General features: G+C 40.8%; 1 protein-coding gene across 4 annotated transcripts in view; it reads right to left on the bottom strand.

Moving 5' to 3' along the window:
* The window catches only part of DOCK4 (dedicator of cytokinesis 4), a 435260-nt gene that overhangs the window by 12987 nt on the left and 405656 nt on the right, over positions 1 to 16617 (bottom strand). For 3 of the 4 annotated variants that reach the window (XM_058724565.1, XM_058724568.1, XM_058724566.1), the window contains 7 exons: positions 16286 to 16452; positions 13570 to 13656; positions 6143 to 6319; positions 5158 to 5241; positions 1772 to 1891; positions 1320 to 1441; positions 873 to 993 (listed from right to left, as the gene is read on the bottom strand). In XM_058724565.1, the coding sequence (XP_058580548.1) occupies positions 873 to 993; positions 1320 to 1441; positions 1772 to 1891; positions 5158 to 5241; positions 6143 to 6319; positions 13570 to 13656; positions 16286 to 16452 (878 nt within the window). The remainder of the gene's footprint in view (positions 1 to 872; positions 994 to 1319; positions 1442 to 1771; positions 1892 to 5157; positions 5242 to 6142; positions 6320 to 13569; positions 13657 to 16285; positions 16453 to 16617) is intronic. The other variant, XM_058724567.1, reaches the window with a different exon arrangement.

The raw sequence follows: 16617 nt of genomic DNA, 5'->3' as shown, positions 1-16617 counted from the left end.
ATCAACAAGGAAGCCTGTCTGAATTAATCAAGAATCCAAGATTTAAAAACAAACAAAACAGTCTGAAAAGAAAAAAATCGAGATTTTGACTCCTGCCAAGGGAACACATTCGTGCTGGTTTTGGCGACATACTAGGACTCAGGACCAGGCAGCAGCACACTCCTGGACTAAAGTGCAAGCAGCAAGACTCCCAGCCCAGGGCACGTGAAGAGGTGAGCGCTTCTAAAAGGCAGAAAACACTCCTTCTTGTTTTCTCCAAAACTGTGTTCAAGGCATGAGTTCCGCAATATGTATTATGCTCCTTTTCTAAAGACAGTGGTAAGGAAAATTTCAGCTTGTTCTACTAAATTGTTATGAATACCCTATTAGCAGTGTCTGAATAAAATTCTGTGTTGCAAGAGTTACACTGACTAATGTCCTTATAAACTGTATGTTTTTTCCTTTAGTAAAAATATTTTGATTATGAAAATTTGTTGACGTGTACCTAGGTAGAGAGATGTTATAATGGACCTCTCAACCATGTATTGTGAAGCAAAAAGGCCACTTAGCAATGCTAAGAGGCAGCTAGCATGTGGTGACATGTTCCAAGAGTCCCCATATGAAGTGGTAAGTTCCAAAGCTAACCCTGTACAGCTTGCCCGGCCTTTCCCATTCTTGCTCATGTCTTCTGAGAGTAGACGGGCAGTTTTGAGAGGACTATCTTTGTAGACTCCAGAGACCAACAAAGCAGTAAGAGTGTTTAAAGGTTTGTCCTTAATTCAAGTTCTTGCTCGCAGATCTGTTCATTAGCACAGCAGAGTGAACGGAAACTCTCATGATTGAGACAGAAAAGGAATACACACGACCAGACGATTAAAAAGCTAATCAAGTACCTGCATGTTAAAGACTTCATCAGAGCTTTCTGATTGCCCTGTAATATTGCTTACTTCAGCAGAAGCTTGGGAGGACAGTGAGGAGGAAGAATATCGGTTGACAGCTGGGTAACTTAATGGGCTGTTTTGGGGGGAAAAAAAATGGTCATTAACTCAGTCTCTGAATTGCACTTCATCACATGCTGGCATGGTATAAAACCAAAGGAAAAAAATATACATTCCATTTTGTTGTCTCCTGTTTGCCTCAATATAATCAAATGTTTGAGTTTATTTATTTCTCATGCTGTTGCTGTTTTACCAGTGGCAGATGTCTGCAGCTGCCTTGCGGGTTAATTATTTCATTAAGAAATAGCGTATTTGACAAATTGTGCCATAAAGAATGAGAGAATCATTCCAGATCATCTTGTGGGGATGCCAAATTATAAGATAATTCAGAATATGACTTACCTGCGTCTAGGAATTACCCTGGTACCATCTGGGCTCATCGAAGCAGGTGCTGAGTTTCTACACACACGAGGGCTTCCATTAGGAAAATGGACTGGACTGGCTTGTATACAAGCAGAGAACTCCTAGAGATGTAGTAAAGCACATATTTAAGAGTTATTACATGGGCAAAGAAACTCGTGAGGTATTTTAGTATACTGTGACAAGGCTAAAAGGTTATAAATGTTAAGTTTCATTATTATTAAGCTTTCTCGCCCTTACTTTTTGGGTTTTCATAAAAGCTGAACACGGCACACGGAAGATAATCCAATTTTAATATTGGAGGACTCCCTGGTAAAATGATGCAGTTTGGTAGAAAAACCAAAAGATGTCACTATTGGATACTTCATGGTCCCTCTAATGAAAAGCAAATGGCAGTGGTCAGACTGCCCCCTATGGACACTCTGTGTACGTACCTGTATCCCTAAGCTTGACTTCATCACAAAGAACTGGTCCACCAGCTTTTTGTGTAAGGGTCTCATATCTTGAGGTACAAACTTCTCATGCACGGCCAAACCAAATTCCAAAATCTGTGCCTTGATAATAAGGAAGAAACTCACGTCAATAGGTAACTCTACCAAGTGCTTGCGAAGGGGTCAAGCACTGTACCATGCATTGTGCATGCGTTACTGTGAATCCTCTCAATCCCACGAGACGGGAACAATCCTTCACTTACGGGTGGGGATCAGAAAGCTCTTGCAGGTGCTAAAAGACAAATGGGGATTCAAACTTAGGTCTTTCTCATTCCAAAGACTTCATTTCCCTGGTACCCTAAGTTTCTTTCCCATGTATCTGAGATCTGTAACAACAACCCTCTTAAGCAAGTATGTGTCCCTTTGGCCCCCTTCTGCACTGGTCAGGATTGGGAAGGAGCGGCTCCCTATTAGTGGGATCAGGTACTTCTCCCCGAGGGATCTCTTTCCTGGACGGCACCCCCTTTTCCACATTACCCTTTTCTCTTCCATCAGGTTCTTCTGTTCCCATCCACCCCTCCCCCAGAATTCCCAAATTTGTAGAGGGGGACAGAGAAGTAAAACAGGAACAGGAATTCTATAATAGTTGCTACGCTTTTTGTTTTTGTTAAAAGCTATTATTCTCATTCACTTATTATAATGCAATAATTGAAGCAGCTCCTACTTAAATAGTTTCTTGCTTTGTGGACCCACAAGAGATGGACATAAACATTCCAGTTTCTTTTGTTCTTCAGCTATTAATAGTGCTTAATTCCTTTGATTTGAGTATCAGCTGTCTTTTACATTTTAAAAAATGCCCCAGACTACAGTGGTCAAAAGAGCAAACTGCACTGACTGAGAGGAAAGCAAATCACACCATTACCACATGGTTTTTATCTTCATGGCTTGGAAAGATTCAAGACTGAAAGCTCAGGACTGAGCCTGGTGGGTTAGAGCTTCCAGAACTTTCCCTATGGGGACAGGACTATGGCAGCTCCTACCCACTGCCAGTGTATCATAAAGATAAAAATACCTTAAACACCAATGACACCTTTAAAAGGAATAGTAAGAGTGGAATGTATGTCTGACACATAAAGGAAGAGTCTGATGAGGGATGGAAGGACATGGAAGAGTTGACCTCAAGGGTCAACTGTATGTTGGGTAGGAATCCAGTCTCCATTTTAAACACATGCTGTTAGGCGACCTCTCTTTTGTCCAAATCAAGTTGAAGGTTGGGTTCTCCCAGAAGTAGACTCTGGCATGGAGATTAGGATGTTTACTGGGGAGTCACCTGGAATCACTGCCTGTGTGAGGGAGGGGCAGAAGCAGGACTTGACGAAAAAGCAACCAAGGCACAGGGCAGTCACGTCAGCCTCTGCTGACACCAGGGGGGCTCTGGGCCTCAAACAGGCTGTCAGAGTTGTGCTCTGTTGGGCTCAAATGGCCAGGCTGTATATCTCCTCCTCAGTCATGGGATGTGGGCCATCCAGGAAGATGGTCATCTTGGGGCAGGCAGTGCTCTGTAGCTAAGGCAATAGCTGAAGGACCTGAGAGTCAAAGGTATCTGTTGACGGCCACCACTCCCATCAGCTGGGGCAACAAGTCCTTTCTGGAAGAGCCAGTGGGGCAGTGTGTCCCCGAGTCTACTACATAGTTTTTATCTGAACCACCTCACAGAGGTCCAGAGGAGCATGGTGCCCTCACTAACCTAAACCCCTTCTACTATAGTCTGGCAAAGGTGATATGACTTGCCCAAGGTCACATTGCAGTCACCTGTACTGATTGTCCTGTGACAGAGATCTAAAGTTTCCCCCAACAAGGCTCTTTCCACAAGGCCCTACAAACATAATCAGGCAGGATGTGGAGGAAACAAAGGTTCCTGGTAATCTTTTTCTTTTCTTTCCTTTTTTTTTTTAGTTTATGTTTATTCATTTTTGAGAGAGAGAGAGAGAGAGACAGAGAGAGAGAGAGACAGAGTGTGATTGGGGGAGGGACACAGAGAGAGGGAGACACAGAATCTGAAGCAGCCTCCAGACTCTGAGCTGTCAGTACAGAGCCTGATGCAGGGCTTGAACCCATGGACCATGAGATCATGACCTGAGCCGAAGTCGGACACTTAACCAACTGAGTCACCTAGGTGCTCCCTGATTTTATTTTTCTTGAGAGCCTTCTTGGCCCTTTTAATTTTAATTCTGGGGAATGAATTCAGTCAGACTGAATACAGCAAGTAAAAGTCCTGCAGTGAGGCAAACCACTCACAAGAGATTGTGCTCAGGTTAAATACAGATTTTTGAGTATCAACAAAGGCTACACTTACTCCATGATCCTAAGAATTGGATAACCTAACCTGCTCACTTCTAGTATCGACATCATCCCCAGAACCACAGTAGGAACTTATTCTCTATTTCTTTGCAGGTCAACTTAAAGTAATTCCTTTCTCTTTTCCAGATGCTGCATACCTGGCCCTCTTCCAGCCACAGTCCCTGTCTGTGGTCACTTCTTTCTCCCTAGTATTAAGTTCTGTGGATTAAGCCTGCAGAGCATAAAATATGGACTAGAATCAGATACAACCTCATCATTTTCTAATCCAAAAGGGAATGCCTTATTTGTTAATTAATTTGGTATTATCAAGTAGAAAGAGATGCTCTGGTCACGTTTTATCATATGTATTCCATTTTTTATGGAATAACCATTATGCCTCCTACCTCAGAGGTTTTCAAACCATTTTCAGGCCAAGAGCCAGCAAGAGGAATGCAGCAGGCAAGAGATGACTCTAGTTCTTTGTACTTGATGGCACTAAATAAAAATAAACTATGCTTCCTTGGAGTAGAAAATGATAGGGTTGAATCTAGTTTTGTCCATACCATATGACCTACAGACTTAGTCTGCAAAACATGATACTGTTTTAAAGCAAAGTCTATTGATTGCTCCCTTACTATAACATTTAAGGCAGAATCTCATGCCTTCATTCACTCATTCATTTATCTATTCATTTGTTTTGAGCTGGCCCGGACTTATCTGAGTCCAAAATTTTGAGTGAAAAGTTGGCATCAAGCCTCCAGCAAGTCTTTAGGGAGAGAACATTCAAGCACTATTCTAAGAGACTACATGAGGTTGCTTGTTATAAGGGGCTGCCATAGTTTACTCACTGTTAAATTTACTTTTGCATCAAAGTGGAAAGTTAAAGTGAAAATTAGCAATTTTGAACACATTACAGATGAATCTATAACCCTTGACTGACCGCTTCTGTTAGAACACCGATGGAGAGAACCACGTAGATGGGTCCCTGGGTAACCATGCACACTTATCTCGGCAGGAGAGAGAGGTGACTGGCTTCTGTCCCCACCTACCTGCTCAAGCATCAGCTCTCTTAACCGTGCAATTTTCTCTCCATCTTCAGGGTGACTTAAGATATATTCTTTGACAAAAAATGCCTAGAAAGAGAAGGGATAGTTTACTTCAGAAGAGTTAAAAAGAAAGTGAAAGACATAGTTGCTTCTAAAGACCTGGCGTCTTTTTTTTTTTTTTTAATTTATTTATTTTGTGGAGGGGAGGGGCAGAGAGAAAGGGAGAGAGAATCCCAAGAGAGAATTGGAGGGCTCAAATTCATGAACTGCAAGACCATGACCTGAGCCAAAATCAAGAGTCGGACGCTTAATTGACTGAGCACCCAGGTGACCCATGGACCTGGCATCTTTAAAGAAACACCATTGTGAACCACATTTCTGGGGCAGAAGGAATGACTCCTACTGAAGGCAGCTGGTCAGAAAGAGAACAAAAGAAAAGGATTGTTCAAGGAAGAGCAGGGATTGTATAAATAAGAATCTTTGGTAAACTAAGCAAACAGCAAATCAAATCAATAAGCTTTGTATCCTAAAACGAAGTGGTTTAAGATTCAGTATGACCAAAATGACAGCCTCCTCACCTTGTAAGCTACTGTGACTTTCTGTTTAAAACCAAGAGGGGAGATGAAAAGTCCGTTTAAAGTACCTACTAAAGAAGATCAAACTTTTCTATGCCTGTGAACGTCTTTGCACAGGGAAATGGTTTTAGGTAGACATTTATTAAATAATGCTGATACCCTTACTACTTTACTCATCCAAGAACACACACACACACACACACACACTTTTATCCTCAAAAATGTCATATATTGGAAAAATGAAGTGTGCATCACAAATGACTATATGTTTGCTCTATTTAACAAAGAGCTCTGTGTCAATTGTAGCCCTATGTTAGTTTGTGGATATGCACACATATTTTGAAAAAAAAAAAAAACCTCTGAAGCCCTAAGAAATCACATTTAAAAACTTTCAAATGATACCTAATCCTCACCTCTTGATACCTGGAAACTCCACCATTAACCGCAGCATCTATAACTCCATTCAGGCACATGGTCAAGGGATTAATATTCTGCATCTGTCTTGTCTGACACTGACTAATCAGAGTCTTCAGCTGCTGATTCTTATTTTCCAACACTTCAATTGCATTTTCCAGAGGACTCATTTCCACCTGAGAAGCAAATGGGCATAAATATATATTGGATTTTGTGACATTCAAGAAGAAAGTAGATCATCCATGTTCTGAATGATTTGTGCTCCCCCTCGGCTCCCATCAATATCTCTACCAGGGGCCATACAGTAGAACAGACAGGATGTGGAAGACAAATTAGCTGTTCATTCGAAGGTCTGGAAAGTGAAGGTGATTATACTGATTGGTTGAAATGTGATTTGGATAATCAGCAATCATCAATCCCATATTAGCACTGCAACAATCAATGTAACCCGCAAAGAAAATCTAAGCATCTCATGCCTGTTAAAACTCACTTATCTTTTCTCCTGAAGGGCTAAATATTCAGGGGCCCTGCATATTATTATCACATTTCTAAATGCTTACTTAATGCAAAGCACCACAGGAGATACAAAGATGCATTTACAAATCCTCTGATGTCAAGATGCTTTCAACCCAGTTGGGAATATGGGACATATGCCCATATGGACCCCATATGCATATATAACAGCACCATAAGGTGGCACAGGATGGTACTCAGTTGGGAGTTATAGAAAATAAGTTAATCATATATGCTGCAGGATCTATTTTTTGAAGGAGAGCCAAAAAGAATTATAATGACTTAAAAATTCTAGCTTATATGGGGGACCGAACTGAAAATGATGAAAATGTTCTTCAAATATTTAACATTGGAGCCATTATTGTCATTGACATTGTCTTTGAAGAGAAGGTCTGCCAAGCTCTTAGCTATAAAGTAATTCAATCTTACAATAAACACATTTAAATATTGTGGTCTTTTTTTCAGTTAAGGAAACAAACTGGACTTTTAAAGTTCACTTACATCATCATAAAACAACACTGCAAAGTATGAAAATAATTTGACAATGTAAAAATTAATATTATACATTCATCAAGAGAGACTAGTAAGGAAAGATAACCCAGAAAGTAGAAGGTATTTATAACCTAGAAAACCATCAAAAAGCCTCTGTCCAGAATATATATAGAACTCTTTTTTTTATAATAAAAGAATAAAGATTTTTATTAAGCATTGTAAGTTGCATTCAATAGCCTTCGATACACCATGCCACAACCCACCTACAATCAGTCAGACCCAACAGCAGTTTGTTCTTGCACAATCCATGAGTTAGGGCAGAACTCCCTTCAACTTACAGTAAGATCTTACTCAGGTCTTGAGGGCAGGAATTGGGGAATTATATCTCATTTCTGACCACTAATGTGTGATGAGGAGCATCAGGAGAATTACACAAAAATGAGTAAGAAGCGATTCTGATCTCAAAGTACATTTTTTGGAAGCATTAATAAAAACATCAAAATGATATAAGTATACCTGTTCAGAATATATACATAGAACTCTTATAAACCAATAAGGAAGAGGCAAACAACCCAGTAAAAATAGGCAAAAGACTTAAACAGGCACTATATTTACAAAGGAAGAAGACCAAGTGGTCAATAAATATATGAAAAGGTGTTGAACCTCATTTGTGATCAAAAAAGTGAAAAACAGTACCACAATAATATAGTACTAACCATTCACCAAAATGGCAAAAATAAATATGACAATAGCAAATGAGGGTGAGAATGAGAGTACTAGAATCTCTCAATTTCTGCTGTTGGAAGTTCAAATGGTTTCAATCGCTTTGGAGAACAATTTGGCATTAAACACTAAAGTTAAAGATAGCTTTATTATATTTTATGGGCTCGCAATTCTATGCAAGCGTATGTTTGAGAAAAAAAGTAAGAGATGTATGTACATGTGTGTGAAGAAATGTACAAAAATTGTCATAAATGTCTCCAAAATCCCTATGTCCATTGATAAGAGAATGCATAAACATATTGTGGTATGTTCTCACAATGGAAGAGTATGCAGCAGTGAAAACAAACTTCAGTCACATGTAATAACACTGTGACAAATAATACTGAGTGACAGAACCAAGTTACAAGAGAATATATACACTATGATACAGTTACATCAAGTTCAAAACCAGACTAAACTAAATTGACTTGTTTTAGAGAATCATAAACTTAGGTGACCAACCAAGGAAGGGAATGGATACCAGGTAAGTGAGGCTAGTGATGACCTGTAATGGAAAGTGAGTGACTTGTGACTGTGAAGGAGTACATGGGAACCTTCTAGGGTGCTATTGGCAATATTGTGTTTCTTTACAGAGTGCTGGTAAATAAGTATTTACTGCCTAGGACAATAAGCCTTTGTTTTATAATCATAAAACCTAAATCATAAAGGAAAAGTCTGAGAATTCTGATGGACTAAAAGGTAAAAAGTCAGACATCTTAGAAAATGGAACACTGGTTGCTAGGGGCTGGGGAGGGGAGAAAGGGGAAATATTCAATGGATAGAGTTTTAGTTTTGCAAGATAAAACTGATCTGTTGCATAATAATGCACACGTAGTTAACACTATTGTACTGTATGCTTAAAAATGGTTAAGATGAAAAATATTGTGTTTTGGCCAATGGGGAAAAAAATTCATGCTCCTCTTTAGAAGTTCAAATGTTATTAATATGAAAAAATTCAAAAACAAATTGCAACAAGCACAGGCAAAAGACAAACAGTAACTTGGGGAAATATTTCCATATATATTCCTGATAAATTATTGTTATTTCTCAAATACTGAAGAAAACCAAAGGCTATAATTCACAAAATAAATAGAAAGAGGAAATAAATATATGAAAAAATATCATCTTCACTTGCATTCAACAAATGCCAAAAAAAAAAAAAAACCCAAACAAACCCTAGTATGATCATTTTTGGTTTATTATTAGTAAAGATTAAAATAACATAACCCCCAGTGTTGGAGAGGATGGTGGGAAAATGGGTATTCTCAAGAACAGTTATCCCCACCAGACAAGACAGAAGTTGATACATGCCATTGTTGGCCCATGAATCAAAGGTTAAATTGTGGACTCTTTGATAGACCAATTCATTTCTAGGGAAATTATTCTAAGGAGATGGTCAAAAGAAGTATGTGAAAAACAATGTGTAAAAAACATTCATTGAAAGATTATTTTCCTCTTGTCCCTGGATTGTGATCTTTAAATGCTGTTTACCACCAAAAAGAAACAGGAGTCATTGGAGAAATGGAGAACCTAGTTATCCCAGTAAGCCAGGAAGGCGGCTGGGAGGAAGGCAGTAAAGCAGCTGGCCTGTGATTCATTCACTGTCTCTAATGGAGGCATATCCTTGGGGAACAGAAAGGAAGGCAGGTGATCTGGTCTTATCCCCTTGTCAACTGAACCTTCAAGTAAACAGTCCAAGACTAATTGCCAGAAGGAGGAGATGGTATCTGTGTCCCCAACTAAGAATTGCTTTCAGTAATAAAACTGATAAGCCACGATATAGGATTCCCTACATAATGTCCCAGGTAAGTTTTATAACTGTCTGCAGTATAAAATGGAGTATTTCATAATGTGAATTTCATAATTTAAATGTACCCTGTGTATGAGGGATCCCGTGAATTTCACTTAGAGACTCCATCTGTTCCAAATTATTATTGATGTGAGAAAGAAGGACCTGGAGGCCAAGGCCTGAGGTCTCAGATGTCTCTCTGCTTCATATGAGCCTCTTGATTGCCTTAAAGTTATTAGTAAAGCTTGATGCTGATTCCCACATCTGATTTGACAATCCAGTCCTATGTGTTAGCTCAGTAACAACGAATACTTGGATACTGTAAAAAAGACTCAAAAGTCAATTTGAAGAGGTTCCCAATGGGCAAAATGGAACAACTTGAAAATCAGTAAGAGTAACAATTACAATGAGTTAAAAAAAAAACAAAAACAACCCAGTATGCTTAACTCCACGAGTTACGAATGATACATAAAACAAAGCCAACCAAACAAAAAACTTCTCTGGTCGCTTCTGTAGGGTGTCATCCTTCCTTTGCTATACCTCAGGGTAATCATATAGTCGATGAGGGAATGTTTCTCATTACAGAAGTGTTCCAATGAATAAACAAAAAAGGAGTGATAAAGTATTTTACCATTTTGCGACACTCAGTAGGCTGGGGCCATGATCATCAGTGGCTTCCAATGTAACAACAAAAAAGAGACAACCAGAAGCATAACACCACCTAGGAAGTACTCTTGCAAAAAAAAATAATAAACAAAAACCAATAATAACAACAGCATCTTATCAAGTCTCTAGATCTAATTGCCAATTTACAAAAAGTATAGGGGCAAAGAAACATGTTAAATTACCCCACTGGTTCGCAGGCTGCAAATTGCAAGGGGAAAAAGAGCAATTCAGGGAGAACCTATAAATCAAAAGAGACCTTAGAAGACATTTCAGCCAAGTGCGATGTATGGCCCTGATGTGGATCTGACTTCAAACAACAAAAGACAACAAATAAACAAAAACTCATAAAAGAAACAGACTCTTGGTGAAGTGTAAACGCTGGTTATTTTACGTCAAGGAATTACTGTTCATTTTTTAAGACGGGATAACGTATGATATTGTGGTTATGTTTTTTCGTTATTGTGGTTATGTTTTTTTGTTAATATACATACTGAATTATTTATAGATGAGATGATATGAGGTCACATTTACTTCAAAATAATCCAGTGTAAAAGAGGATGGAGCTGATGAGACAAAATTGGCCTTTTTGACAGCTGTTTAAGTAAAATGATGGGTACATCAGGTTTGTTATGTATTTATTTTTGTATGATACAACTTAAATTTAAAAGGGACACCGGATGCTGTACACAGAAGTGACTGCAAGGGGTTAGGGTAGAAGCATGTGACCACTTAAGACACTACTGCAGAAATCAGACACTAGATGGCGCTATGAGTAGGGGCTGGTGAAGAGTGGCTGGATTCCGCATATATTTTGAAAGGAGAGCCACGTGATTTTCTGATGGATATAATGTGAGATGTGAAAATATTCTCATTATCTTTAGTTGGAGTTTAAAAAGTCATCACAAATTTCTTTTGTGGTTTTTTTTTATCTTGTTTAAAAATTTTTAAATGAGCTTACTTATTAATGGGGGAAAGTACCTATTTTTTTATTTGTTCTCAAAACAATAAAAACAATTACTGAGAAAACAGTACTTCAAAGGCTTTGCTATCTTTGCAAGAATGGGATAATAAACTCTGGGGCTATGGGTTAGAGAATAAAGGCCCACAATCCCATCAGAAACCTTTGGCACCAGATGGTTCACAATTCAGAAAATTTCAGATTTTAGAAACATAATATAAGGCACAGATAGTTTATTATGTAACCCTCAAGCAGGGTCCGGGAAGATTATTTTTAACCAATGCTTTAATATTTCTGAAGTAAAACATATGAATATTCATACTATGTGAAATAAAGATCGTAAATGGTCCTAACAGCAGATCAGGTTAGGTTTATTACCAATTGAGTTTTGGAGCTGAACTTATGACAACACCTTTGGTTTTTCAGAATCTTTCAGATTTTGACAACGTACATAAGGAATTTCAGTTCAGGTTGGCATATATGTACTTAGTACCTACTGCCTCTGATCTCAAGGGCCTCATACACTATGAATTAAAGTAAAGTAGTAAACCAGCAACTTTAATAGAGGGTGAGGACATCCCAGGCAGTGGGAACAAGAGAAAGACATAAGGTTGTCATGAGTGGGCTGTGTTCAGAGAACAAAGTAGCCCAATTAAATTTGTTCTGTTTGACAGAATGTAAGATTATATATTCTAATAAAGTAAGCAGCTGATGTTTGAAAGGTTGTGCTTAGTAATGCTTCTTTAATCATTATCAGCATGGTACTTTCTATGAGTAGTGTGTGTGTGTGTGTGTGTGTGTGTGTGTGTGTGTGTGTGTGAGGGGGTAATACTTCAAAGGTTAGGGCCACTGGTGAGACCTCAGAGAATTTAACCCTCTGGGTAGTAAGTAGCTGAAATGGCTCTCTGAATCATTAATGCAGGGTAGATGACTAAGAACAGCGATGTGGGTTGGGCCCATGCCATTCAGCGGGAAGCACAAGGCTAAGACTTTCTGACACTGTTGGGCAACCTCTCCTCTTCTATGGAAGGCACCAAGGTACATCAGTGGTAACCCTGGACTCAGAACCTACAAGAATACAATAGCACTAAGGCAGTCTGATAAACTGAGTTCCATTTGTCTAGGAAGCCATATGAAATTTTTAGCACTGTAAAAGGAAAATGCCACTAGATCCTTAGCTTCAATGAGCATGATAAGCTGAGTGGTTTCAATGCTTAGTGAGATTTCAGGCAGGACGAGGCATTCTTGGAAGACCATTTGGGCAAAAGCTGCTTTTATTTACACACTGACGGAATGAGCCTGTTACCTAAGAAAGGGGTTAAATGATGTCTTCACAACTGCCATGTCTTCTATCAGCTAGAGGACTCCGGCCATCAGAGGGCTGGCCTCAGCCAGGACGGACGTCCCAAAGGAGGGAGAAGGGACGCTGCCTGGGTGCAGGGCTGCCATCAAGGTGCAGCCAGCCTGAAGAACAGCACAGGCAGCAAGGTGAGGTTTCACCCTGGACGTAGCTGCTGTCAGCACCCAGAACTGGGGGCTCGAGCGGGGGCATGGTTTACAACCTGAAGGGGACACGGGTGCTGCAGTTTCCAGGTTCTATAATGACACCCAAGGGTCTCTAGCTGGTGTTCATCCAGGACTGCTCAGTGAGACCAACTCAGCAACCTCTGTTCTACTGCCAAAGGTAACAGCACGGACCTCCAGTGCGTCAGATACAGTGCTGGGGCTCTGTACTAGCCTCAGGCTGCCTGTAAGGAAACTGAGCTAAAAGAGTTGGATGTAACTGGCTTTTGAGGCAGGAATATCTGGGTTTGAGTCTATCCTTTTTCAACATCTTAACATGAGACCTCTGGCAAAGGCTTTTAACTTCTTGTTAAGACCTGTAAAAATAGGGATAGAAATACATACCTCATAGTTTTGGTCTGGTGATTAAATAAGATAAGGTAGAGAACCCCTCCCCACTAGCCTGCAGTAGTTCAAATACCAGCTCCCCTAACTCAAGGGCCTGAGTTGTTTACATGCTGCAGTCGTAGTTATTTTTTGGAGAATCCCTCTGACTGGCCAGACTAGGAGAACAGTAATGTTCCCCTAAAGCCTCGGTCACAGCGGTCAATACCATAAACATTCACTAACTTATATGTGCTTCCATGGACTTGGAGTCAACAGCAGAAGCAGCTGACATATGGCGGGACTCCCAGTGAGCAGCTGTGATGGGAAAGTACTTGAGAATAAGCTCTGATCCTTACCACTTCACGCTTTTCCACTTCAAACCAGCGGGAAATTCCAGGTAAACTCTGCACCAAGTATAATGATGTTCTCTCCACCCAGAGACTCTACGGAATACAAAACAAATTAAATCCCCAAGTGTCCCTTCTTTCCAGTTACTGAGCTATCACTAATGTTTGCCATCAATTTGGTCAGGTTTGCTGATTTCTGGAAGCTTTTCCTTAGTATTCATTCTAGCACGTGGGCAATCCCTTCACACTCAAGAAGTTACCACGTAAGGTATAGCTGAAGCTAGGCTAATAATTCCATTCTATGTTGTCTGACACTTTTTCCTGTGTGCAATAAATGATCTACTTCAGACAACAAGCTTAAAATAGAGTAACAGGCCATCCCATTATTTCCTTTGCAATTTCTTTCAAATTCCAATTTAAACTCTCTTCACTCTTTCAGGTCTTGGGGCTTGTCATTTCTATCTGGAAGGGGTAATAGTATCAGCAAGTCAACACAGGACCAGAATAACAACATCCCAAAGGAGGAAAGGCCCAGGAGCAATCATGGAGCTCCATCTTTCTATTTTAAAGATGAAGACGCTAAGCATCAAGGAGGCAACATGACCTGCTCAGAGGTATATTCTAGTCACCTGTAGAGCCAGCACAGACCCCACCTGCTAGAACTTCTGACTTCCTCACCGTGCACACTTCCTCATGCACGTTTGAACTGCCACCACCCAAGAGGATCTGTATTTAAAGAGCGGAGGCTTCCCCTGGTCAGGAAGAGCATCCCCATGACACATGAAGGCATGGCCGCCTTGATAAGAGCAGCTGTTGATGACAGATTTCACCTTTGTCAACCATGTTTCTGTACCCATGCCTCATTTTTCTTATTTAAACAAAGTATATTCTCAAGAGAATGATATACTTTACAAAATCCCTGAAAGAATGCCACGTATTCAACAACAACAAAAAACAGGAGGATTTCTTCGTGTCAGCCAAGATCTACTGGGCAGAGTCCCCTGTGACAGTGGCTGGAAGCCTTCTGGTGGTGACAAGGAGGTAAGCAGATATGGAAGGGCTCAGGGCAAAGAGAAAGGCATGCTGGAAGTGCTGGGGGAAGCAGAAGGAAGGAGGCAGGCACCTCATTCTGTGGGAGGAGGACAGCACTTTTCAGAGGAGGTGACACGTGAGTGGAATGCTGAAGAGTGAGTAGGAGTTTGCCAGGCGGAGGAAGGGGGGGGAGCGCTGCAGGCAGCAGGAAGCAGCCTGCGCTGAGGCCCCGATTGCTTGCGAAAAGGGCATGGCAGGAGATGAAGAAGAGAAGTTCAATGTTGCGGGAGCTGAGAGGAGGGTGAGTGGGTGGGCTGTGGCGCAGATGAGGCTTCCGGAGGGGCAGTTTGGAGCCAGATGCCAAGGGCTGTCGGCACAGGAAGCAGGAGCCAGATTTATCATCATTTTCTAGGAGGACTGCTATACCACAGATAAATACTTAAAGTGATAGCCATGAGGAAAGGTGGTACAGCAGAAAATGCAAAGGAGAAGATACCAGAAGGTGTAGGGTGTATGGGTAATGAGAATGTGACCCTGAGCAAGTCAGCTGCCTGACTCCAGTGGATCTCTGACTTGTTCAGTGTAAACAACTGGTGAAAACCATAGCATAAACCAACGATCACTAATTGGTTTGGCGAGACGCTAACAAAAATCGAAGTATCCAAAAGGACTAGAAAATGCTCATGGATCTTTTCAGGAACCTCCCAGTTCTGTCTTCCCATAGTTTCTTTGCCTTGATATTTAAGCCATCAGACCTCTTTGCACAGAGGACGGCTGTGTTGAGGGCCATCATAACACTGCAGAATGGCCATGCCTAACTCCTGGAGCTACTGCTGGGCACACTGGGAACTGGCACTTAGGCAGAGGCCACAAGGGGAATCAACATCAGACAGTCATTGCTAACAGTATCAGGAGAATGTTTCCCAGCTTAAAGAGACACTCTGTGATGAAAGAAGCCAAGCCAAATAACCCACAATAATAGGTTTGTTTTGCATTCTTTGTATGGGGGAAAATAGTGACTAACAGAGATCTATCTGGTCTTGCCTTGTCAGTGTCAAGGAAAGAGGAGACTATAATGTGTCTGTGGGACCATCATGCCCCTTTCCCCCTGTGGAGCTGAGAGACAGCCAGAGGGAGCTCTGGACGGTAAGGCATATTGCAACTACTCACAACGGACTGGCACATGCAAGGAGTATATGGTTTGCTTTTATCCTGTGTCTTCTCACAAGTCCTAATGACACATCATTCTAACAAGAAAAAGCAGAAGATCACACAGAAATTTTCTGCTGCTCCCAGTCTCCGAATCTTCTTTTCCCCTATTGATTAAGCATTCTTCACTCACTGTGGTCTGTGGTACCTCAGAACAAATATTCTGAGGTCCCCACAGTTGGTTCCGTATGAATGAATGAGAGGGCTGAGCTCAATCATGACATCTCCGAGGCTGGTCTGAGGACTACCGGCACGGTCACAAAAAAAGCTGCTTCTAGGGCTTCCTCTCAGACCTACTGAGTCAGGATTCCTGACTCCGATTTCTGACTCAATCTGATACACAGAAGAATTTGAGATCAACAAGACTAAATGATTTCTCCTCCCTTCTGGTTCTATCACCTGACTCTATTCTGAGTAAATATTTATCGAGCGGCTTGTCCCAAGATTCTCACAGGAAACCACGTGTAATAGAACTGCACGATACCTTGAATTCATTCTCTTTATCTTTGGTGCCCTTGTGAAATGGTCTGTCATAGCGGAATTTCCAGATATGATTCACTTTATAGAAACTTTTGATGTTGTCCGGAACACCCTCTCTCTGCAGGACCTCCTGGCTCTCCGGAATGGGAGTAACAGCATATATCTGTAAATCTAGGATTAAAAAGTCAAGGAGGAAACCCAACTTGGCAAACTCGGTGGAAATCTGGCTCGAGCTGAGCCGTGGCAGAGAGAAGAGGATGGGTAACAATCTGGTGTTTCCATTGGTTCGAAATCATTTTAAAAATTGCTAGGAAGGTACCAAGAACTCAGTTGACA

Source organism: Neofelis nebulosa, chromosome 4, assembly GCF_028018385.1.
Source record: "Neofelis nebulosa isolate mNeoNeb1 chromosome 4, mNeoNeb1.pri, whole genome shotgun sequence".
Classification (NCBI taxonomy): Eukaryota; Metazoa; Chordata; class Mammalia; order Carnivora; family Felidae; genus Neofelis; species Neofelis nebulosa.
This window is presented reverse-complemented; position numbering and strand designations above follow the sequence as displayed.